This window comes from Mesocricetus auratus, unplaced genomic scaffold, assembly GCF_017639785.1.
Source record: "Mesocricetus auratus isolate SY011 unplaced genomic scaffold, BCM_Maur_2.0 Super-Scaffold_6730, whole genome shotgun sequence".
Taxonomy (NCBI): domain Eukaryota; kingdom Metazoa; phylum Chordata; class Mammalia; order Rodentia; family Cricetidae; genus Mesocricetus; species Mesocricetus auratus.
Window position 1 is genome coordinate 14,623,104 of NW_024429184.1, and position 25,684 is coordinate 14,648,787.

The 25,684-nt window shown below is 49.9% G+C and overlaps 1 protein-coding gene, 1 long non-coding RNA gene and 1 pseudogene across 7 annotated transcripts in view; 2 read left to right on the forward strand and 1 right to left on the reverse strand.

Moving 5' to 3' along the window:
• Window positions 1-7,619: 7,619 nt before the first annotated feature.
• LOC121138936 lies at window positions 7,620-14,614 on the forward strand. Of its 4 annotated transcripts, none has more exons than XR_005875801.1 (4): window positions 7,620-7,824; window positions 9,698-9,929; window positions 11,058-11,220; window positions 13,860-14,614. It is a non-coding gene; the product is annotated as an uncharacterized LOC121138936 (long non-coding RNA). The 4 variants fall into 4 exon arrangements; XR_005875799.1 differs by having other exon boundaries at window positions 9,701-9,929; XR_005875800.1 differs by having other exon boundaries at window positions 9,851-9,929; window positions 11,027-11,220.
• Window positions 14,615-14,851: 237 nt separating this feature from the next.
• LOC121138907 lies at window positions 14,852-17,054 on the forward strand (annotated as a pseudogene).
• A 7,369-nt stretch (window positions 17,055-24,423) lies between these two features.
• Window positions 24,424-25,684, reverse strand: part of Zcchc7 (zinc finger CCHC-type containing 7) — a 174,133-nt gene continuing 172,872 nt past the window's right edge. For all 3 annotated transcript variants that reach the window (XM_005078888.4, XM_013119600.3, XM_040739121.1), the window contains exon 9: window positions 24,424-25,645. In XM_005078888.4, the coding sequence (XP_005078945.1) occupies window positions 25,215-25,645 (431 nt within the window). In that variant the 3' untranslated portion in view covers window positions 24,424-25,214. The remainder of the gene's footprint in view (window positions 25,646-25,684) is intronic.

Here is a 25,684-nt window from a genome sequence, read left to right on the forward strand (position 1 = left end):
AGCAGAGAGGCTATATGCTCTGTGATAGCCCACACCTGCTCACTCTGCAGGAAATGATGAGTGGGAATACCCACGGCACAGGGATGGGTAAGCGTTGAAGGGGACAATTTATTCTCTGATTTCTCTCTCCCCCTCCTTCCGTCCTCCTTTCTTCCTCCCGCATCCCCCCCTCCTTTTGTCTTCCCTCCCCTCTTCTCTTCTCCTTTTGTAGTGCTGACATTTGAACCCAGGGTCTCACGCACAGTAGGCCCTGAGTTACGTCCACAGCTTTCTAAATTTCCATCACATGACTTTTATAAAAATGCCCTTTCATAAAATGAAGTGCCAGCTGCCCTGCTGGGTGTGACAACAGCCCGTCACTCATGCCGCCACCAGAACAAACTCCCATCTCTCTGAAACCCAGCTGTTGGCACAGGCAGAAAGATCCACTAGGTCACATCAAAGGTCAAACACCCTTTCACTCACCCCCGCTCCGCAGTGCTGGGCATCAGTAAACACAGTCGGCCTTCTCCGTTGGGGACAACTCACTTCCACACTGCAGCAGGCAGCAAAGCCATACGGAACTGGTCTACAGACCAGTGCCACATTCTTCCTGTACAGCGAGAGTATGGCCAGGCCAGCTGGCCCAGGGTACAGAATTGAAAGGGACACACTCTGGCTGAGCCTACTCTGGCAAGGCCAGGACAGCGAGTGCTTCTCTGGCTTGTGACAGTCCACAGCTCTGTGTCTGGGTGTCCTCACTGTCCTGCAGGAGAAGGACCATCATAGCATCTTCCCAGTGATGCTGATGGGCGCTGCCTGTTGTGTTAGGCTCTGGGAGAAGCACCTGGGGGAACCACCAGGAGAGGTGATCAAAGGAGCAGGGGAGCTCCCCAAAACAGTCACCATCCAGCGTTTCCTCAAGGGCCAATTAGCTATGCTCTGTCTTATTTGGGGGTGCTGGCCATGAGCTCCCCATTCCACACATGCTCTCCCTCTACTCCGGGGTAGCTGAAAATGGCTTAGGAAAATAAAGTCTCAAACTCAAGAATGGCAAAGAGAGATAATAGTCTCACTCCATCAGGAATCTAAGCTGGGCACGGTGTTGCATGGCAATTCAGAACACTCTTAGCGGCCATGTAGCATCTAGGCACCCCCGCAGGCTTAGTGCCCTGTGTGTCAGCTAGCCTGTCCCCTCTATCTTGCTAGGTGAGGATGTCATGAACTGCCTTCCATAAGCGTCCACCATGTCAAAATCACAGTAACCTTATAACCATTTGTCAAGGTCACTCCTCTGAGCATCAGGGAGGAGCCAGGGGAGAGCTGTTGACAAGTTCTCACCACCCCTCGACAGGCCTGGTGCCCAACAGCCAGCTAGACTGAGGACCTAGACCTACTTCATGACCCTTCCCACTACACAGATGAGCCAGGGTTCAGTCCTAACCACCAGCTGCCCTTCTTGGCCTCTCAAACATTTAAATTGGGCACAGTCTTTTGGGAACTGTAATTTTATTCTTGGAGACTGTACCATCTGATCTGAATACAGAAAACTGCACCACTGGGCCTGCCATATCTTTCGAACTGTCTGTTCTTTCTTACCAGGTGGTGGAGCGGCCTCTTCTTTCTGTTTATGGTCCTGGCCCACCTGAGGGCAGAATGAGCCAGAGAGAAGAAGCCGCTCCACCATCCGGTAAGAAAGAACAGACCGTTGGAAAGTCATGTTAAGACAAACCAGTCGGAGGATGGCCTGAATCCTACTTGATGTAACAGAAGTGAGTTTGCGTAGCCTCTGAGTGTCAGTTTGCTCATCCACAAGTGGCTCGGACACTAGGACTGGAGGAGAGCCACATGCCATGGTCATTTGGAGAGAACACCGCACGGAGCACTTCTGTATCGAGCCTTTGAAGTAGTGAACACAGAAATTACACAGTGTTGGTTTGGCTCACCTCACCCCCTCCCCCCCCTTCCTGTCCTTTTTGAATTGCTGGTATCACACACTTGGTCTTATGTGTGCTAAGCAGGAGCTCCTCCGCTGAGCCACACCCCAGGCCCCAGCCCTGTACGTTTGGGGTTTTTTGTTTTTTGAGACAGGGTTTTATGGAGCCCAGGTTGGACGTGAACTGTCTGTGTAGCTGTGGATGACCTAGGATTTCTGATCTGCCTCCCCCCTCTCCTGAGTGCTAAGATTACACAAATGCACCATTCATGAGTGCTAGGCAAACACTACTAACGGTGCTGCCTCTCAAGTCCTGTATTACAGTTTTACCTTCCACTTAGTAACATGTTCAGTAGACATGTATAGATTAAACCACGTCATCTAATGTATGTATGTAGCACTATTCGGGTCCTGTCCCCATCACATGCACAAATGACATACATGTTGTTACGGTCTCTTTACTTTCCTCTCATAGCATTTGCTGGGCTGGGTCCCTGAAGCTCCCTGGGGAAGACGGTGGTAGGATCTAAGGGGATCGATTGCCACCCATAGAGAACTTAGGGTTCTGGGGTGGCCACCTGCCTCAACTAGACAAGCCTGCCCCCTGGGGATGGAGCCTCTGTACCGGGGAACTAAGCAAGTTTGAATAGGACCAGGAGCTTGCATTAGGAGAATCCCCAGTGTTTTCTGGGCAGGAAGCGTGGATGCACTGCCTTTCCAACTCAGTGAAGGTGGAACCAGGCAAGGACAGGCCACTAGGGGGGAGACATTGGCAGTCGCCCAGCTTCTGTGGAGGAGGGGATTTCCCAGGTGTGTGTCAACAGTGAAGACCGCAAAGTGTCCCAGTCAGATGCAAGGAGCAAAAGGCACCACGATCCTGTGAGAATGATGGGCACAAGTGACAATCAATGCTGAGTGACAAGATTGGCCGGAAGCAGCCTACATCTGTGATAACCAGCTGCCATCTCGGCACTGGGAGGGTACAGAGCAAGACTAGTGAGGTGTTCCCTTCTCCAAAGAATGGCATCAGGGTTGGGGCAGGCGGAGGAGGTCAAAGGGCAAGTCAGAGGTCCCACCCAGTCTACTGGATCAAAGCCCACCGCAGCATGGACTCCGAAGGGGCATTGCTCCTGCCTGCCGGCTGCTTCCTTTCCTAGCCTCCTTGTTTCTTGGATGGGGAAAACTGTTTGGTCTCCCCCACCCCAACAAAATAAGGTTGCTGTCCCCTAATTGAAAACAATTATCTAATGCAAGCAGAGATCAATTTGTCCATTGGGAGTAAGAGAAGTGAGTATTTTGGGCAATTTCACTGCTGCAAATCCTAGCATTTTTGTTTGTTTGTTTGTTTTTGTTTTGTTTTCTGAGACAGGGTTTCTCTGTATTGTTTTGGAGCCTGTCCTGGAACTCACTCTATAGACCAGGCTGGTCTCGAACTCACAGAGATCCACCTGCCTCTGCCTCCCAAGTGCTGGGATTAAAGGCGTGCACCTCCACCTGGCGTTCTTAAGTAAATAAAAGCAAGAGATTAAGGCCGCTCTCTTTACACAAACCCGGGGAATCAGCAGACCTTCCTTGAGTTGCCCCCACTCATGGCTGGGGGAGGGGCTGGGCCACTGCATGATCCAAAAGGAAGGGTATCCTAACGGCTGTTTCCTGGAGGTTAAGACCTTGCTGGAGGAGCCTCTGAACGCCAGGGATGCTGGCCAGGGGCTTAGCCTGCAGGCACAGGCCCCTGTCTCCTTGGGAAGAGGGGAAAGAAACAGTTGGGGGGAGGAGCCTGACACGGGAGGTTGTTTTCTCCTGTGTTCTTCGTCCCAGGTGCTGGCATCTCGGGTTTTCCAGACCCTGAAACAAATGTTTAGTTCTCTAAGGCTCTGCCTCACTCGACTGACTGCCGGTTCCGGTTGCTCTCCCGAGTGTGTCTTGGTTTGGCTGGCATCCTTCCAACCTCGCTCTGTCACACTGGGTGGCAGGGCCAGCAGAGTTGGTCTCATGCCCTGAGTCCCACTGATTTCAGCTGCTTGGCCAGGAGCGCCGGCCAACCAGCCAGTGGGTAGCTCTGATTCACCTGCCAGGACCCGAGGGCTTCTGCGCAGGTGCCGGCCACGGGAATTGCAGGTGCCTGGGAGGGTGAGCAGGGATTCGGAAGAGCTCTTGAAGTCAAGTCTCCCACTGGTATCTATTGACCCTGTCACACACCATTGACCAAAGGAGGTCACAAGGTTAACAACAATGTCTGGGGGTAAGAGGGATGCCCCTCCCAGGGAGGCCTACAACCAGGGTGGGGATTCAGGGAGGGGTGAACTAGGCACCTTTGGCCTGCTCTAGTCCTGACTCTCCCCCAGAGCCCCACCTCCGCCCTCTGCTTCCCTAATCTGCTGGCCACAGTGCTCTTCTCAGGGACAAACCATGTCTTTACACAGCTTAAAGCCCTCACACCTTCCTCGGCTCAGTGGCCTTTTCCTATTTATGGGGAGCACAGACACTGTTGCTTATAAGAGATGTGATCTGAAAAGCACATTGCTAGATATTTCATCGTCAAAAACTCAGGTGACTGTATCATTGGGTCATAGAGTCATGTGACACCACTGTCTTACACAAGGCCAGTTTTGACCAAAAAGTCATTATGGGGCACATTGACTCTAATTGAAATTCAACTGTAAATAAATAATAAAACGGTCAAGACAGGGCCTTTCTCTGTGCAACTCAGGCTGGCTGTGGAGTTGCTATGTAACCCTGGCCTCCTGAGTAGAGGGATTCCAGACGTCTCTGGTTAAATCACTAACAATTTCCAAGGGCACAATTTGGATGGTGGTCCTGTAACTGAGTGGCTCTGGTTCTCCTTGCTTGTGGGGTCCTCCCTGGCTGTCCTTACTTACAAATGGCAACTCAGGAGCTCTACAACCTCAGCACAGGCAGGAGAGCCAGCCCTGCCCCTCGCCTGGTGACTCCGGTGCAGGAGAGTGGGTGATCAACTCTGTTCCCACCCAGGCTCAGATCCAGATCCGACACCTACTCCCTCCTGCTGGAGCATGAAGGGACAGGTCCTGTAGAACCAAAGCTGCAGGGTCTCCATGACACAGGACAACAGGATGGCTGAGAGGAGGCCTCAGCCAGACCAACGACTCATGGCAATGGACATTTGCTAGTGAATGTGTTTGGGCAAAGGTGTGCTGTGTGGCATACTGCAGCTTGCACAGTGGGAATTTGTTTTGTTTTTTTGGGGGGGAGTTGCGAGCTTGGAAGGAGGACATCTATGGATGGACAGGGTAGGGGAGATGAGTGAGATTGGGGTGCATGATGTGATTCACGAAGAATCAAAAAACAGAGTCAGAATGTAAAGCTGTGTGAGCAGTCCCCTGCAACATGTAGGCAAGAATGTCGCGTTTATACTCAAGCACCATGAGTAACTGCGTGAAGACATTGAGTGGTTCAAGGACAAATATCTCATACTTATTTATTTATTTATTTTAAGACAGGTTTTTTCTGTAGCTTTGGAGGCTGTCCTGGAATTCGCTCTGTAGACCAGGCTGGCCTCAAACTCCCAGAGATCTGCCTGCCTCTGCCTCCCGAGTGCTGGGATTAAAGGTGTGTGCCTCCAACACCCGGTTTTGTCTTTATTTTTTAATCATCTGAAGTAAGTTCCTTTACTGTACAATGAGAAAGGTTAGACTTAGTGACACATTTCCGGGGACTGCTCAATCAGTATCCTCTACTCTAGTGTCCCAGGGCAGCCCCACATTTTATGGACTGAGAGACTGAAGAGGGGCACCCCTCTTCATAACTCCTGCTCACTCAAACTGGCTTTTCCAAGCCCAGCAAACTCAGAGCAAGCAGGCTCCAAGTGCTGTTCCAGGCATGGAGTTCTGTGACTGGCCACCGCCTGTGTCTGCACTTCACTGGGGTGCCAGGCTCATCCCTGCCCATTTCTAACAAATGCTCTCTTCCCTCTCTGCTCTGGCTGTGCCCAGTGCTGGCAACAGAAGCATGACCTCACCACTCAACAGGAGAGGAGACAGACCCCCGGGAAACAGAAAATCCTGTTACAAAGCTTCCAGTGCAATTCATGCTGTAATCAAGTCAAACCCTGCTTCATAGGAGAGCAACAACATGCTTCCCAGAGATGGGCAAGAAGAAGGGGCTTGGGGACAATGGGGACAAGCAGGAGAGCATTCGGTGCCCACCCTCCAGCTTTCTGCTAGGAACATGCAAAGCCACATGGAGACATAGGTTTCCTGGTTTTCTCCCCCACCCTACATGCCTCTCTGGCCCTCCCCCTCTTTCCCTCTTGGGGAATGACCCCAGAGCTTTGTCCTTGCCATGCTCTGCTTCGGAGCTGTTGATAAGTCCCTAACCCTGACATCTGTATTTCATATACCTCTATAGCCCTTTCTGTAGTCTCTCTGGATACATACACGCAGTCCTCAAATCAACACACTGACCACAAACCACACAGCTCTATTCCCAGTTTTACAAAAGGTGATATCCTGGGTTCCATTTCTCAACCCTGACACTCACTGTTTTTAGCAGAGCACAGAGTTGGGTGAGGGGACCACAGAGGGAGGGAGGCTGGTGACAGGATGAGCTGGCTCCCGGGGTAGGTGACTATGAAATGACTACTGTCCCTTGCACCCTTCCATGCTGCAGCCCCTTGCTAGAGGGCTGGAGGTACACAGCCCTGCATCTTGATGGAGGGGTCTTTCCCGTCTTCCTTCCAGAGGCTTCTATGGGGCAGGCCAACATTTTTCTCCCTAACTCCTCAGCAGCTGGCCCAGGGTGGGCCCCGCTGATTTGCACTGGAGAAGTGGTGAATGCGCTCACTGTTGGCTGTGGAGAGCCAGTCCCCGGCGAGGCGAGGGTGGGATTAGAACATGGCTGGTGTCATTGTCCCGTCTTGCTCGGCACACCACAGACAGGCAGGTCATTTGCACACTCACTCCCACTTTGACAGCTGTTCTTATAAAAATGAGAAGCCCCTCTCCGTGGGAATTTACCTCATGCTAATTTGGATAATTGAAAAACCCACCCAAAATACCCCACTCAGAGGGAAGTTCTGCTAACTGGCAGGCTCGACTCTGACTCACTCTCTTGGTCCTCAGGCAGTGCCTGGCCTAGGGCTTTCCCGTGGGGGAGCGGGGAGGCAGAGCAGGTCCTGATCCTGGCAGCTCCAGGGAGCGGGGCCTCAGGCATCAGCCGAACCTGGACAGCCCCTTGCCGCTGCCTGTGGGCTCACAGGAGTTTAGCTCACCACCTTTGCCAGAGACTCTCTTGTCTGGGCTTAAGTGCTGCCCGCTCAGTAAACTGGGGCAGGAGGGTACCAAGGGAAGACGTAAAGCAAAGTGAGCCGCCACCTCTGAGAATCCTCCCCAGCCGGATCTCATTGAGAAACAAGGCAGGCAACGGAAGGGGAAACAGGCCACCTGAGAGTCCTTGCCCCCTGCCCTGGGTCTCAACCCGAACTTGCTCTGGTGTCTCCTTACTTCATGCCAACTCCACCTTCTCCAGTCCCCAAGGCTGAAGCTCCCCAAGGCCCTCGTTCCCCACACACCCGCCTGTACACCAGGCTCACAGTCTCGGGGCCCGTGTTGTGCCCTACTTACCCGTCTGGGTCCCCAAGTATAATGGCTTGGGACTTCAGTGTTGTCCCTTGGACCCGTGCATATGACCACATTCTGTGTTTTCCCTCACAATGCCTGACTCTCCTGTGAGGTCATCAAGAACCCAGGCCACCCGTGGTCAGCCATGCTGGGACTGTTCCTGCAGCCACACAGCTCCATCTGCAGGAGGGTGGCCCTGTCCGTGCTCTTGCTTATCCAGCATTCACCACACCCTGATACCCATCAGGACTGTCCGCCTTCTCTTCTGAGCGAGCCTCTGCTGGCCTGCTCCTGGGCATCGGACGAACGCAGGTGAGATGCTTCTCGGCGAGTCGTCTCCCCGGTGGTGCCTCATACCCTGTGCTAACTGTGGCCACATACAGATTGTAGTCACGGTGCATATTATGTCAATTTCTATCCCCTTTGCATTGCCTTCTAAAATAATTATTAAGATAAAGGTATTGTGAACAGAGTAATTTCCATATCCAAAGTTCATGTTTGGGATACAGCTAGGTAAATCAGGGCACACTGGAAGGCTAATGTGGTCTTCTCATATGTGCTGGGGAATTATCTGTCTTAGGTAACCCAGAGGTTGGGGCCCAATGGAGGTAGACAAGTGCATTGTGGGATGCAGCTAGAGATCTCAAGAGAAGGTCTTTGGGCCTAGATTAAAATGTAGGACATTTCTAGCAACTCAGAAGTTCCCTGGCACCCAATTCCAGTCACTCTGTTCCAGGGGAACTTCAGACATCATAGATTAGTTTTGGCTATTTTAAATTTGGCAGAAGGGTGTGTCTGATTCCCTTTTCTCACACTGTGTGTGAGATTCCTCCATGTAGTACAATGTTCAATTTTGCCGAGAACGTTCCATTTCAAGGACATATCTGAGTCTGTTTATCCATTAACCCGGTTGAAGGAGGGGCACCCTCATTACCAGCTGACCTGGTAACTTAGTGGCTTCTTTTTGCTTACTGAGTCAGTTATGATCATTTACTTCCCCATTCTCTTACAGGCAAACATTCTCACAGTTTCAATTGTGACAATGTTCTATGGACATAGTAGGTAATTCTTTAAGGGCTCTTAGTTAACCTTTAGGGTATGTCCTGGCAGTGAATACACCAGGCCAAAGACTCACCTTATATGACTCTTTCCACATATGGCAAATGGAATCTGCATTATCTGCCTGGCTGCCATAGCAACATACCACAGGTTTCAACCACAGAAGCCTGAAGTCATGGTACCAGCAGTGGTAAACTTATCTCTTTCTTGCAGATGGCAACCCTCTTGTCTTCTCTTCATATGGAAATCTCTTTGTGGTTCCAAGTATCGTCTCTCCTGGTCTCATAAGGACCCCGTACAGACTAGATTGAGCCCCCTATTATAGCTTAATCTCCACCTTAAAGGTGCAATCCACAAGTACACTCCCATTCTGAGGTACCAGGGAGTTGAACATCAACACAGGCATGTTCTGGAACACAATTTAACCCACAACCAAACAATTCCAGAGAACCCATGCATCCCCTGCTGTCACTGGGTTTGAGTGCAGCCCTCTTGGCTTCTAAGGCGGAACCACACTTTGTTAAGAAGGCATTTGTCTCTTATATACTAACCCCATGTCCTGTCTGTGTTTTCATGCCATCAAACCAACTATCCATTCCTGACACTGTGGTGTCTGAGATGCAGGCTGAGGAGCCTGGTGTCTTCAGCCCAGGGTTCAGGCTGGGAGTGGGGTATCTTAAGGCTCTCGGTGGAAGCAGACACCTCAGGCTGCTGAAGCAGGGGATACAAGGGCCACGTAATTATCACCTTGCAAAGTCAATTACAGCTCCATATTCTAAAGCCTGTTTTTAACTTCCCTAAACAAGTACATTTTAAGCTGGGTGGTAATTTGGCTCTTTTGTTAAAATTAAGTCCTTAAAGTAAAAATTAAAAGACAAAGTGGAAAAACCATTGGGCATAGAAAATCCACCCTGAGTTTAATAGGGTCTCTTAAGCCGAGGACTGGAGCAAGGTGTGGGGAGATGCTGTATGCTGTGGTCCTCGACGCTTACGTGTAAGCTTTCTAAAGAAGAGGATAAAGCTCTTCTTATTGAGGGGCCTGCTTCTGCAGTGCGGTGATTAGGAAACTATTGTTAAGTTCGGGCTCCTCCAACTTTAACACCTCAACTCCATGTTTGCAACAAAGCAGTAAAACACTCCTACCCATGGGTGCGCCTCAGACAAGCAGAGCCAGAAGAACACGTCTTGGCTGGTGCCCTGTGATGGATGTAACCACAGTGGGTTGAGTCTGCGGTGACCGTGGCCTGGGAATGGCCTCTGATACGCTCGTGTTTCCCAGGACGAGAGATCCTGAATAAATATTTCTGCGAGACCTTGGGGAAAGAGGTGCACGTGACTCCCCAGCTCTGAGGATGCCTGTGAGTGAACCTGCTTCCCCACTGCACCATCGGCTCCAGCAGGGGGAATTCTGGGTCCTGCCCCTGTCCTTGCTCAGTCTGGCCCCTTCCTGCCCACCGAGCCCACGCCTCACAAAGCCACTGCCCCTTTGTGCACATTGCTTCTCCTGCCCGGGGTGGCCCCATCCTGCTCGCTAGGAACCTGATGTGCCTTCCCGTCTCAGCAGTGGCACTGGTCCTTGCTTCCAGGACAGCAGCACACACCATGGTTTGCTTTCCTGTCTGGTGCTGGCATGTCTCTGTCATGGGTATTGTGTATGGATGTGCAGAGCCTGGAAGAGTGCTGATACTGGGGACTTAAAAACTGTGGTCTCTTATTAGTTGTTTAGGGTAGGAATGGAGAATTACGAAAAGAAACTCTGTTAACAGCCATTCATTTATTCCCAGTGACATCTGAGACAAGGAGGGCAGATGTGTGATTCTAATGACTTGCTAGGAGGTCTCTTTTGGTTGGTTGGGATTTGTAGGTGCAGTGCCTAGCTCCAGGCAGAGCATCAGGATGGTTCTATAAAACAGAGGCCAGGATGTTGGGGGTGGGCTGCATAAAGGCGGTTCGCTGGGTGAATGAAAACAAACTGTTATAAAATATTACCAAGGCCTCCGGTGAGGAAATGCGTGCATAGAGGGAGGAGGCCAGGCTGAGAGATAGTGATGGTGCCTGGAGTGGGAGGGAAATTTCCCATGGAACCTCTTGCCAGGTAGGGGAGTAGGGAAGATTGGCATTTCCAGCAGCAACCACAGGGACAAAGCAAATTCCCACAAAAGAGTATGTTTCTAGAGTTGGAACCCAAGGCAGAGAGGTGGGGGTGAGCAGCCGTGAGAGAGAGAGAGAGAGAGAGAGAGAGAGAGAGAGAGAGACAGAGAGAGAGAGAGACAGAGAGAGAGAGACAGAGAGACAGAGAGAGACAGAGAGAGAGAGACAGAGAGAGAGAGACAGAGAGAGACAGAGAGAGACAGAGAGAGAGACAGAGACAGAGAGAGAGAGACAGAGAGAGACAGAGAAACAGAGAGAGAGAGACAGAGAGAGCTGATGGAGGTTGGAACATTGTCTTTAACAGGGTCTTTCCTAATAACCGTCATTTTGACCAGCCTACAGAAGAAGCTGCTGTTCAGCCGGAGGCCCTGGGAAGGGCAAAACCCCTCCAAGTACTGCTTGAGTATCCAGGGATTGCCCACCGTGGAGGGAGAACACTGTTCCTCCCACCTGCTGCGTAGCTCCAGTGCAGACTGTGTGGGAACCAGAGCCCGGATGGTATGTGTGCTGTGAGCGGTTGCAGGTGCGGACACAAGGCCACGGATGATTTGCATGGGTTGGAGAACACATTTTCAGTTTCCTCCTCTCACAGATGGCAAATTTCACTTTCACAGCTTTTCTTTCTCCTTACTGCCACACTGGATTCCTTTTGGTGTCTCAGCCTGTGGTTGCAGTCTGACATCTGTGCTCTGTGATGTCTCTGCTTCACTAGCCACTAAGGCCCAGCTTCAGAAGCTCAACATACAACCATCGATCCTGGCCCCACTTCCCAGTCTCATGACAAGTCCCACATCGAGAGCCAAGTCTCATTCAGTGTGGGATAGGAGGCTGCATCTGGGTATTGGGTGGGTTCAGGAACCGGGAGTCTTGGAAAGCCCCCCAACCTATGGGATATTGTGCTGTGGCAGCTTGTTTGGCCTGGGGACCTCAGTAGGTGTCAAGTGTTGGGTGCTGGCCCCAAGAATTTGAGGTCTTGCAGGCATCACGTTTCCTTGGTCTGTACCCAGGTCTGGCACCTGAACCTTGTGCTCCTCTGTTCCTTAGTTCTATACCAGGAATCTGGAAATTGTCACTCCAGGGGTGCCCAGTGTACCTTGCTGAACACATGCAGCTCCGCTCGGGCCTGGGAGCCCATCCTTCTCCCTCTGGGTTTCCGTGCTACTGCCCAGTTCATGTTGTGTGGTTACTACAGGGAGCTACCACCTGAACAGGTTCTGGAGGCTCCATTCTGAATCTTTTCCATACTCCTGACCTGTCAAATTTTTCAAAAACTGTTTTCTGTTGATGACATACAGCAGGGAGAGGCAGAGGGCTCCAATGCTGATTGGACATGCATGGAGGGCACAGGGTAGCATAGGTCATCTTTGCAGTTTTGTTGCCGATAAGCATGTCACAGGTCCCAGTGAGGCTGAGAGCTCTGCCATCCTCATGAAACGGTGGTTACAGCCTGGCTTGCTGATGGGAAAAAAAGGACCAAGAAGTGACGGAAGCCCCCTGAAGCACAGGCAGGCGGGATTTCAAGCCCAGTTCTGGTGTGGGGATCCACTGTGACCCAGGAAGCCAGGGTTAATTGAGGCGAGAAACCAGAAAACTCCCTGAGCAGTCAAGTGCAGGAGGGCTGTCATGCAAATCCCCAGGGGGGATGATTAAATGGTTATAGGCACAGAAGAGAAGTGGCTGGTGACCCATGACTTGTCCAGGGTGCCTGTCGGTCCCCAAGTCTCTGAGGCTCCGCTGGGTGGGCGTGGAGGGTGGAGCTGGGGGATGAAAGGTCAAGACACAGGCGTCCTCTCAGAGAGGTGAACTGGGCCAGCGTGGCCAGTGATGGCTGCCGGGAAGCATGAAAGGGCGTGAGGACGGTTCTAGTTTTAGGGGGTTCTGCTAAACTTCTGCTGGAGGGCATGGGGTGATGGGAGAGGGGCTTTCTGAGGTGTTTGGTTAACCAGGAGCCACACTTCTGGTACCCAGGGTTGTGAGCATCCGCAGAGGACCCAGAGAGGGCTCCTTCTGGCCCCTGGCCCACTCTTCTCCACAGCCCCACATGGAGACAATGACAACTGTGCTCGCTCTCCTCTGAGTTTATATGTCATCGTGACTAAGCTTCCCTGAGGCTGCTGGGAAGGTGCTCTGAGATGTGCTTTCAGATGAACCCTGATAATCCGGGCCTTAAAACCAAAGCTCTCTGAGGGCAGGGAACCAGCCTGGGTGGGCTATGGCAGTCGGCACTGAAACACGGGGCTTCTCTCGTAAGCAGGGGGTGCTGGTTGGAAGAATGGTGTTTGCTTTTGCCCTTTCTCCCTCCCTCCTGTCTCGGACGGACCCCTGCATGTAAGGCCAGGCTCCCACCACAGAGCTACAGACTTGGAGCTTGAAAGGAGTTACAGGGTGCTCTGTGAACAGCGTTTTCACTCTGGCATTATAGGTGATGCAGCCTCATTCCCTGACAGAGTTCTCCTGAGCACACAGCTCTCCTGAGCACACCTTCTTTCTGAAAGGCTCATAGCACTAGAGTTCTTCAGTGTTAGATGTGCCATTGGGAACCTGAGAGCTCCCAACTCAACATTTTTAGACCCCTAGTGACTAGCCCATCACAGAGTGACTTGCCCTTCTGCCCTCTCCTGAGAAACCGGAGACCTCAAGATAAACTTAAAAGATAACCCTCCCTGATCCAGGAACTAGCTCACCACATTCCTGCTCAATGTTTAACTGTACAATGCCCAAAGAATGCTTGCTTGAGATAACCTTCCTGTTAAGACATAAGCTATCATTTAACTTCCTCATCTTTTATGATGTTTGCCTAACTCCCCCATTCAGTTTTTCCCTTTTAACCCCCCCCCCTGCAGCTACTGGGGTCGAACTCCTCTGTCCCTGCGAGGGTCATGAGCTCAGCCCCAGTGCACTGGTTCCCCGAATAAACATCGTGTGCTTGCATCAAGAATGGTCTCTCTTGAATTATTGGGGCGTGGGCTTATCCTGAGACTTGAGTGAGGGTCTCCCCACTCCAGGGGGGTCTTTCAGTTGGGGGCTCGTCTGGGATTTGCAACCACCCAAATTCTTGGGGACCCCTCTTGGAGGTAATATTCTGTCTTTGTGTTTTTGTCTGCCGGCTGTCTGAATCTGGTACTTTTGGTTTGCAGTTGTCCACGATCGTGAGAGAATGATCTCCCTATCTGGGATGGAGAGGAGAGTTATCAACAGATGTGTCAGGAGATAACCAACTGTCGCCCTGGGAGACGTCCCAGGAGGTCTGAGGGAAGTCCAGGGATGACCGGAGATTTCCTGTTTGGGTGCCCAGGAGAGACTTTGCGTCCCCTCGGCCGTCTGATTCTGCTTCCTGGTGTTGAAAGTCCCACAAGAGGCAGGCTCTGGTTTTGGCTTTCTCTGTCTTTCTGAGTGTTCTGTTTGTCTTCTTTTGTGTGACTTGGACAATGGGACAGACTGTCAGTACCCCTCTTGGTCAAACTCTCGACCACTGGACAGAAATTAGAACTAGGGCATGCAACCTGTCTGTAGAAGTTAAGAATGGACCTTGGAGAACTTTTTGTTCTTCAGAATGGCCAATGTACAACATTGGCTGGCCTCTGGAGGGTACACTTGACCTTACTGTGATTTCTGCCATTAAGAATATGGTTTTTCAAAGGGACCAGGACCTCACCCTGACCAAGGACCTTATATTTGTGTCTGGGAAGATCTGGCACAAGATCCTCCATCCTGGTTAAAACCTTGGACCCAGAAAAGTAAGCCAGGCTCCCGAGTCCTGGCGCTCCACAACACGGAGAAAAAAACGAAAGCAGAAATGGCGGAGTCTAAACTGCCAAATAAGACTCAAGCCTCGGCTCCTCCTAAGATATATCCCGAAATTGAGGAGCCTCCAGAATGGCCTAGTATCCCACCCCCTTATCCCCTCCTGATACCCCCTCAGAATCCTCAACAGGGTGCCGCTGGAGGAGCAGCAGAAGGACCGGCCGCCAGGACCAGGAGCAGACGTGCCCAGAGTCCTGAGGGTCCAGATTCAACTACAGCGTTGCCTCTGTGTGTATACGGCCCCCACCAGCAAACCCTGACCAGCTGCAATTACTCCAGTGTTGGCCCTTCTCTTCGGCCGACCTCTACAATTGGAAATCTAACCATGCCCCTTTTTCAGAGAATCCCTCGAGCCTTACAGGTCGGATGGAGTCCCTCATATTCTCTCACCAGCCTACTTGGGACGATTTGTCAACAGCTTTTGCAGGTTCTTTTCACCACCGAGGAAAGAGAGAGAATACTTTTGGAGGCGTGGAAGAATGTGCCTGGAATCAATGGTCAACCAACTCAACTTCAGAATGAAACAGATGCAGGCTTCCCCTTAAATCATCCCAACTGGGACTACAACACAGCTGAAGGTAGGGAGCCGCTGACGGTCTATCACCGGGCTCTGGTGGCAGGTCTCAAGAGAGCCGGCAGGCGTACCGCTAATTTGGCCAAGGTAAGGGAAGTTCTACAAGGGGAGAAGGAACCCCCATCTGTGTTTTTAGAACGTCTCTTAGAGGCTTACAGGCATTACACTCCCTTTGATACTACTTCCTAGAGTCAGCAAGCAGCAGTGGCTATGGCTTTTATTGGACAGTCTGCCTCTGATATTAGAAGGTTACAGCGCCTGGAAGGTCTGCAAACATTATCTTTGCAAGACCTCATTAAGGAAGCAGAGAAAGTGTACTAAAAGAGAGAGACTGAGGAAGAAAGAAGAGAAAGAGAAAAGAAGGAAGCTGAGGAGACACAGGATAGACGAGATAGAAGGCAAGAAAGAAACTTAACTAGGATTTTGGCCGCAGTAGTAGGCGACAGGAAGCTCATAGGAAGGAAGAAGGAACTAGGCAGACAGAGTACCTGGACAATGAAGGGCCAAGGAGACCTCGGAACCCTGAAGGACCCCCTCGGCAGCCTTTAGATAAGGATCAATGTGCTAATTGTAAGGAAAAGGGGCATTGGGCAAGGTACTGCCCCAAGAAGAAACATAAGACACCCAAGGTCCTCACCTTAGAGGAAGATGATTAGGGGAGACGGGGCTCGGGTCCCCTCCCCCGAGCCTAGGGTAACCCTAACTGTGGAGGGGACCCCTATGGACTTCCTTGTTGACACTGGAGCAGAATTTTCAGTTTTAAAGAAACCACTGGGAAAATTAAAAGATTAAAAAAAAAAACAGTACCCGGGCGTTGGTGGTGCACGCCTTTGATCCCAGCACTTGGGAGGCAGAGGCAGGTGGATCTCTGTGAGTTCGAGACCAGCCTGGTCTACAAGAGCTAGTTCCAGGACAGCCTCCAAAGCCATAGAGAAACCCTTTCTCGAAAAACCAAAAAAAAAAAAAAAAAGCCTAGTAATTGGGGCCACTGGCCAGAAACCATATTATTGGACCACCGACAGGAAGGTTGATCTGGGAAAAGGTCAAGGAACTCACTCCTTTCTCGTCATCCCTGAGTGCCCCAAGCCACCACTGGGGAGAGATTTGCTGTCTAAGCTAATAGCCCAAATAAGCTTTTCCTCGGAAGGAACCATAGTCAATTGGCAGACTCCCACTTCTATGATCTTGGCCTTAAAGCTGGAGGAAGAATATAGATTACATGAGCCCCGCCAGACAAGACACTGGGGGGAACATGGCTAGAGAGGTTCCCCAGAGCATGGGCAGAGACGGGGGGGCAGTGGAGAGGCCAAACGGGTGCCCCCATCGTCCTAAGCCTAAAGACTGATGCAACCCCTATTGGGGTACGACAATACCCTATGAGTAAGGAAGCCCGAAGGGCATCAGACCTCACATCCAAAGACTCCTACAACTAGGTGTTCTGGTTCCTTGCCAGTCTCCCTGGAACACTCCACTGCTGCCAGTTAGGAAGCCAGGCACCAATGATTACCGGCCAGTACAAGATCTAAGAGAAATTAAAAAAGGGTGCAAGATATCCATCCTACTGTCCCTAACCCTTACAACCCGCTCAGTTCTCTCCCTCCTGACAGACGATGGTACATGGTTCTGGACTTGAAAGATGCGTTCTTTTGCCTGAGACTACATCCTACAAGCCAGGCGATCTTTGCTTTTGAATGGAGAGACCCAGATTGGGGACAGGCTGGACAGCTGACTTGGACACGTCTGCCTCAGGGATTCAAAAACTCCCCTACTGTCTTCCATGAAGCCCTCCATCGAGATTTGGCTCTGTTCAGGTCAGAAAATCCTCAAGTTACCCTGTTTCAATATGTTGATGATTTGCTCCCAGCTGCTGTCACCGAGCAAGAGGGCAGACTGGGGACTGAGAGATTACTGATGAGCTGGGTGAGTTGGGGTACAGGGCTTCAGTAAAGAAAGCCCAGATTTGTCAGACAGAAGTAACCTACTTGGGCTACACTCTTAAGGAGGGGAAGCGATGGCTGACCGAAGGTAGGAAAAAGACCGTGACACAAATCCCTACTCCTGCAACCCCAAAGCAAGTGAATTTCTAGGTGCTGCAGGGTTTTGTAGACTCTGGATTCCAGGTTTTGCCAATCTGGGAGCCCCCTCTCTACCCCCTCACTAAGGAGACTGGGACTTTCTCATGGACCCTCGACCATCAGAAAGCCTTTGAAGAGATCAAGAGGGCTTTACTCAGTGCACCAGCCCTAGCCCTGCCAGACCTGACAAAGCCATTCACTCTCTATGTAGATGAAAGGGAAGGAATAGCGCGAGGGGTCCTAACTCAGGCCTTGGGACCATGGAAGGGACCTGTGGCCTACCTGTCAAAGAAATTAGATCCTGTAGCCAGTGGATGGCCATCTTGCCTAAAAGCCATCGCCGCAGTGGCATTGCTTCTCAAAGATGCCGACAAACTAACTTTAGGTCCCCACATGCCCTGGGAAGCATCATCAGACACCGCCTGACCACTGGATGACCATCGCCCGCATGGCTCACTATCAGAGCCTCTTGTTAACTGAGAGAGTGCTGTTTGCACCCCCGGCTATCCCAAACCCTGCTCCTTGCTGCCAGAGACAGACTACTCATTACCGGTACACCAATGTTTGGACATCCTGGCAGAAGAAACCGGAACCAGGAAAGACCTCACTGATCAGCCATGGCCAGGGTGCCCTAATTGGTACACGGACGGTAGCAACTTCGTTGTTGAAGGTAAGCGGAGAGCTGGGGCGGCGGTAGTAGATGGAAAGCGGACATCTGGGCCAGCAGCTTACCCGAGGGAACATCGGCCCAAAAAGCTGAGCTGATCGTACTCACACAAGCCTTGCGGCTGGCAGAAGGAAAGGCTATCAACATCTACAAGGACAGCAGGTACGCTTTCGCCACCGCTCACATACATGGGGCAAAGCGGCCCCTCCTGCAACCCAAGATGACTCCTGGAAGCTGGAACGGACTGGTGATCCTCTTAAGCTGCGTTTATGTCGCCTGCTCACCACAGAAGAATAGAAATCCCTATGCTCTTCAAGCATTAACCTGGCAGGTACTATCACAAACTGGGATGTAGCCTGGTCCACCTCTAAAGTCGCTCCCCCTGGTACTTGGCGGCCCTCTTTGTTTCCTGAAATTTGTGCCCTCATGACAGGGTTAGACTTATGGGACATTCCTGGGATGACTCATGAAGAAATACCCTTACAAGAGGTGCATTTACTAAACGGTCCCTTCATCAAGGACAGTTTCACAGGGCCAGCACCTTGCTGATTCCCCGGGATGTAAAGATAGACCTATGCAGAGAAGACTGCAGCAGACCTCCTTTTATGTTTGCCCTAGAGACGGCAGATCTAGGTCGGAGACACATAGATGTGGAGGACTGGCACATTTCTATTGCAAACTATGGGGATGTGAAACTACCGGAGATGCCCACTGGCGTCCCACATCCCTATGGGACTTGATGACTGTCGCTAGAAAGAATAAGGGCCTAGACTCCCTCAATATCACCTTCACAAATCCAGGGAAGCAGTTTACTGCCTGACCCAAGGGGCGAACCTGGGGTCTGAGGTTCTATATGTCAGGATAGGATAACGGTTTTCGTTCCAGATTAGGCTCAAGATTGAGAGCCCTCCAGAGGTTCCCATAGGACCTGATAAGGTACTCCCAGAGCAAGGACCTCCCCAACGGGTGTTACCACCGCCTCCTCCCCCATTAGTCCTGATTCCCCGTATCTGAGCCCCAACCCCATGGGACGATAATTCCCACTGCAGAAACCTTCACTCTGCCCCCTACCACTGGTGATAGACTCTTTAACCTGATTCAAATAGCTGGTGGGCGTGTAGTACTGGGCTTACCCCCTGTGAAGAGACTTTTGTGTTATGGTTCAGCTGTTTCCTCATGTCTACTACCAGGGAGGAGACAGTCATAGATGCCTATGATTATAACCAAAGAAGGGACAAGAGGGAACCAGTATCCCTCACCTTAGCAGTAATGTTGGGTTTGAGCATAGCAGCAGGAATTGGTACCGGGACTACAGCACTGGTTAAGGGACCCCAAGACCTCCATCATGGCCTGAATACTCTGCAGGCTGCTATGACACAGGATATCAAAGCGCTAGAAAGCTCTGTCACTAAGTTAGAAGAATCTCTCACCTCCCTGTCTGAGGTAGTTCTACAGAATAGAAGAGGCTTAGACCTGCTGTTCCTTAAGGAAGGGGGACTATATGCTGCCCTTAAAGAAGAATGTTGTTTTTACATTGATCACTCTGGAGCCATCAGAGATTCTATGAGCAGGCTCAGAGAAAGATTAGAAAAACGCAACCGAGACCGGGAGGCCACACAAAACTGGTACGAGGGCTGGTTCAGCAGATCCCCATGGATGATGACTTGCTTTCTGCCCTGATGGGTCCCTTGCTGATCTTGCTTCTTCTGCTGACTATAGGACCTTGCATAATTAATAGATTAATTGCTTTTATTAGACAAAGAGTTAGTGCTGTACAGATTCTTATGCTATGCCAACAGTATCAGAGATTAGAACAGGGCGATGCAGACCATATAGAGTCAGAAATTTAGTTCTGCAGTTTAGACCCCTAGTGACTAGCCCATCACAGAGTGACTTGCCCTTCTGCCCTCTCCTGAGAAACCGGAGACCTCAAGATAAACTTAAAAGATAACCCTCCCTGATCCAGGAACTAGCTCACCACATTCCTGCTCAATGTTTAACTGTACAATGCCCAAAGAATGCTTGCTTGAGATAACCTTCCTGTTAAGACATAAGCTATCATTTAACTTCTCATCCTTTATGATGTTTGCCTAACTCCCCCATTCGGTTTTTCCCTTTTAAGACCCCCTCCCCACCCCACTGCAGCTACTAGGGGTCGAACTCCTCTGTCCCCTGAGCTCAGCCCCAGTGCACTGGTTCCCCGAATAAACATCGTGTGCTTGCATCAAGAATGGTCTCTATTGAATTATTGGGGTGTCGGCTTATCCCGAGACTTGAGTGAGGATCTCCCCACTCTGGGGATCTTTCAAACTCACCGGAGATGACTACTCAGTTTATAGTCAGCTGAAAGTCTTTATTCAAGCTAGCTGGGATCCAAGCATAGTCCTTAGTATTAGGGGAAAAGGGTTTGTAAAGACAAAAATCATCAAAAACAAAACAAAAGCCACAATATTTCTCTGGGTAGCTACAGGGGGAGATTTTGTGTAAGCAAGCAGTTTAATAGAAACTAGCATGAGTGGTTAGCTGGATGGGGAGGTTTGCAGAAGTAGAGTTTTTTTTTTTTTTTTTGCTTTTCTCCCTGAGACAGGGTTTCTCTGTGTAGCCCTGGCTGTCCTAGAACTCACTCTGTAGACCAGGCTGGCCTCAGAGATCCTTCGCTCCTGTCTCCCAGGTGCTGGGATTAAAGGTGTGCGCCACCACCACCTGGTCCAAGCAGACAGCTTAACAGAATTTAGCAGGGGCATCTTGTCCTTGGGTTCCTAGTAAAGAGTTGGGTAATTTTCCAAGGATTTTCCATCGAGAAGATCTAAGTCTAGTTAAAACTAAAATGGCCTCAGGAGGAATACAAGCGGGAGGCACCTCTGCACTCCCTTGCTTGTCACAGATGCTCAAGCTGAATGGTCCTTGGTTCCAGAGAAGCCCAGTATGGGCCATTCTGATTGGTCTCTGCATTATGAAGTACATTTTAAATTCTTTGTGTATTCTCTGACCTCCAGCAATAAGATCTGCTGGCTCTCATTTATTTGGCTGTTTTTCCTTGTTTGTATGTGTAAGCAAGGGTGCAGTGAAGCCACCAAACTAGGCTGGCCCAGCCTGGGAACTAGCATGGGCTTTGACCTGTTGGATGCATGAGATAAAAGGAAACTACAGGTCCTTCCTGGAGGCTGGGAATTGTAGGGAGAAGAGGGCAATGGCTTTTCCTGGCAAACAAAACCCGCCTTGCAAGGTTTGAGTGTTTACTGGGTCAGTGTTCACCGGCACTGAGCCCAGATGGTCATTTTGTGGGGTTGGGACCTAACCAGTGTGCAAATGATTCGGAAGTGAGAAGTGAGGGTTGAGACCGTGGAAAGAGTGAGGTGTGAGGGCCAGAGAGCAGCTCCAGGCTGAAGGTGGACACTGGTTTGTGATCTCAGCTTCCCTCTGGCTGCACACAAACAAAGCAAAAAGTAAAAATGAAGACGGCTCATAGACTACTAAATGAACCTTGACCTCACTCAGATTTTCCAGATTATCCTCAATTAAGTGAAAACAAAACATTAAAATGTTTCCAATGGATACTTTGCGAAAGTGCCCCCCCCCCGGTTTTTACCTTTGCATTTTGATCTATGTATGTACTATGTATGTACACACACACACACACACACACACACACACTCACACAAGTTTATAATCCTTTCATCCTGGCCCTTTGCTAACATAATTAACATTTTTTAGCAGTACTCCACTGTGAGCGGGTAGTGGTGACTGGTTGTGCTGGCTAGTCTGATGTTAACTTGACACAAGCTTGAGTTACCTGAAAGGAGGGAGCCTCAACTGAGAAAATGCCTCCATAAGACTGGACTGTAGCCGGGCGGTGGTGGCGCACGCCTTTAATCCCAGCACTCGGGAGGCAGAGGCAGGCGGACCTCTGTGAGTTCGAGGCCAGGTTGGACCGACAGCCTCCAAAACAATACACAGAAACCCTGTCTCGTAAAACCAAAAAAAAAAAAAAAAAAAAAAAAAGAAAAAAAGAAAAAAAAAAAAAGACTGGACTGTAGGCAAGCCTGAGGAACACTTAGTGATTGATGTGGGAGGGCCCAGCCCATTGTGGGTGGGGCCACTCCTGAGCTGGAAGTCCTGGATTTCATAAGAAAGCAGGCTGCATGAGGAGCAAGCCAGAAAGCAGCACCCTCCATGGCCTCTGCATCAGCCCCTGCCTCCAGGTTCCTGCCCTGACTTCCTTTGATGGACAGTGCTGTGGAAGTGTAAATCTCCTTCCCAACTTGTTTTTTGGTCATGGTGTTTCATCATAGCAATAGAACTGGGAAAATCTGACTTGGTTTTTTACTATGCTCATCAGAACAGCTGCCTCCCATTCTCCTTTTGGAGATGGGACCTTACTGTGTCTAGAACTGCGTGCTGGGAGTATAGCTGTGGACCATCATGTCTGGTTTGTGCCCATGCTGGGGATTGAGCCCAGGGCTTCATGCATGCTAGGCAAGTATTCTACCAATTCAGCTACACCCTCAGTCCTCTCAGGTCTTGCTGTTAAACAAGAACCAGAGCAGTTTAGACCTGAGCTACTTTTCCCTCATTATTGACACAAAGCTCTCCTGAGTGCTGTATCTTGCCTATGGCGTGGGAAACGGAGCTTCTTTTGGCATCGAGAATCCAGTTTCCTCCACTGCTTCAGGTGGGTCCCTCACACACAGGCATGGACCACTGCTCCTTCTGTAGGTCTCGGAGGTTGGCTCTGCAACTTTCCCCCAGTAAGTGATCTGCAGCTACTTTGGCTTTGCTGGACTCCAGTTCTCAACCAGAGACATTTCCCTTCTCTTTTTCCTTTTCCCCAAGAGAGGGTTTCTTTGTGTAGCCTTAGACTTGGCTGTCCTTGAACGCACAGATATCCACCTGGCTCTGCCAGAATTAAAGGTGTGTGTCACCACTGCTTTGCAGACATTTCCCTTCTTACTCTCCCTACTTACTAGGGTTTCTTGGAAATGTCTGATCGATCACATTTTAGGGGTTGGAGAGTTGGCTCAGCATTTAAGAGCAAAGGCTCTTCCAGAGGACCCAAGTTCAATTCCCAGCACAACTGCTGTAGCCCCAATTTCAGGGGATCTGGTACCTTCACAGATATACAAAAGCTTTTTACTTGGGGCTGGAGAGATAAGACTCAGCAGTTAAGCTGTCAACTGCTGTTCTCCCAGGGGACTGGGGTTCAATTCCCACACTCACATGGTGGTTCACAACTGTGTGTGACTCACTCCAGTTTGCAGGGGATCCAACATTCTCACACAGACATATATGCAGGCAAAAAATGTACACAATGCACATAAAATTTAAAAAAAAACATTGAACTGTCACGGTGGGCATGTGCAACACTATTCTCTCTGGGAAGAGAGTGAAACTTCTGGCCCAAATTACACACCACAGCTTCAGCCCAGGGCTCTGCACAGCATGGTGTGTAAACCACATCTTCCAACCAGTGGCTGCTTCTTTAAAATGGTGATATGCTCTAAGACTTGGGTCTATCTTGACGATGGTGCCTATAACCCAGTTAACTTTCTTCTTTCTTGGATAGCACCTGGCTGTATAGCCTAGGTTGGCCTCCGATTCAGAACCCCTCCTGCTTTATAGGGTTGAGGGTGTTGGGAATAGAGGCGTGCACCACCATATCTGGATTCCAGTGACCTACACGTCTCCACTTTCATTCTTCCTTAACGGACTTCCTCTGTTCTCACCCCACACTTGTGTATTTACTTACCCCCCAAAAACATCTTCATTATACTCTATGTATACAAATGTTTTGCCTGTATGCATGCATGTATGTATGTATGTACATCGTATGCATTCCTGGTGTTCTCAGAGATGAAAAGTGGACATCAGATCCTCTCAGACTGTGACAGACGGATGTGAGCACACATGTGGGTGCTGGGAATTGATCCTGCCTTGTCTTCAAGAGCAACACGTGCTCTTAATCACTGAGAACTCTCCAGGCCCAGCATGTTCCAGGGGATTCCAGTTTCTTACCTCTGGCCCAAGCTCCTTTACCTGACGTTATTCTACGAAGTCTTGATCGACTTGGCCGGCAGCAGCACAGCCAGAGGGACAGTGTGGACAATTCATACTACGGTTCACTGGGAACAGAATGTTCTCTCCAAAGGCAACAGCTGGCCCAACTACAGACACAGCAGTTGCATACTTAACCAAGAGTAGAATACAGTTTTAGAATCCAACATTATAAAAATTATCTTATTTTTTGATCCCACACCAGTTTATTCTGTCGGAGAGCTTATGTTTGGACAATGACATTTAAAAACTTTGTAATTATTAAATTATGTGCATGAGTGTGTACTGTGCATGCTGATGAGGCTGAAGACCTGAGGTGTTGGCCCCTGGAGCTGCCCGTCATGGGCTGGGTTCGAGACTCTGGCCTTCTGGAAGAGCAGTATTCGCTCTGGACTGCTGGAGTATCTCTCCACCTCCTGACATTTCGACTCCAGACTGTGGTGGATTTTATGACTGCAGTGACATGTCCAACCCAACTATGCTCTGCTATCTAAGTTCTCACTGTCTTTTATAACAGCAAACACATGCACTCACTGTTTCAGGCATTTTATTTTTCTTATTCTAACATCAGGCTTTTACAAGTGTAAAAAAGGTTCACGAGTACAAAAGATTCTGAATAGCTTTGTGCTATTCAAAAGATCCATGAAAACAAATTCAGTTGGGTACTATTCATCTCTATTTCTTGAAGTATGGCTGTAAAACAGTAAAAACAGTCTCACTGTGATTATGCTGAAGTTTGAGGATGCCTCCCACAAGTCTCAGGAAATCTGTCTTGGACACCACAGTGCAGACCCTGCACGCCAATTCTGCCATTGCCTCTCCTCTGCCTCCTTCAGGTTTCAATTAGTGACAGCTTCCTTTTCACAGCCAACCTTTGCTGTCTGTCCAGGGAAAGACTCCAACAGCTTCTGAAGCAAGCAAAGCTGGATTTGGATTTTCATTGATTTCCAGTGGTTAAAAAAAAACACGCTAAAAAGGTGCCGATTTTCTTATTAGTAATAATCTGTCTTCCAATGAGCTTTAAAGCCCTCAAACATGAATTATATCTGAAGAGCTTGTAATTTTTTCAAAGTATTTAAAAAAGGTTTCCTTAAAAAGACAGTTTTCCTACTTCAAGTAGAATTGCTATTGGAACTGAAACCAAGTTTACCTTCCTACCTAATAAACACTGCAAACACAGAATGGAGCTCTCCGAGGTCTCCGCTCAGCAACTCGAGGAATGGCTGAAATTAGGCAATCAAAGCCCCAAACCTCTCTTCATTTACTAGATAAGAGAATGCTGCCAGAATGGTGTAATGCGAAGACCAGGTCAGAGACAGCCTCACAGCTTCATTTTCTTCTTCCTTTGCTTAATAAGAAATAAGTTATCATTGCTGTCATCCTCCGTGCACTTCCTTTTCTTTGGCTTGCTGCGCTTGCTCTCTCGGAGAAGCCTCTCTTCTCTTAGCCTGTGGTAATGGGACGAGCGGTGATGGATCCTGGATGGCTTTTGGTCTGCGACAGTGCCAGAGGACTGGGCTTTGGGACCCCTAGGGAAGTCTTCATCCCTGTCGGCATGCCGGTCAGCCCACCCGTGCCTCCCAGCTTTTCTATCCCTGCTCGTTTCCTTTCGGGTTTCTTTACTTCCTCGAGGCCACCTGCTGCTCTTCCTTGAGGAATGGCCTTTTCTCATATCATGGTGGCTCCTCTCATCTGTCTCTCCCATGTGTGGTCTTTTGAACTGCCTCGGAAAATCTCCATTTTTCTGGATTTCTGGAAGACATAAAAGTATTTTGCCTCTTTAGTCCATGC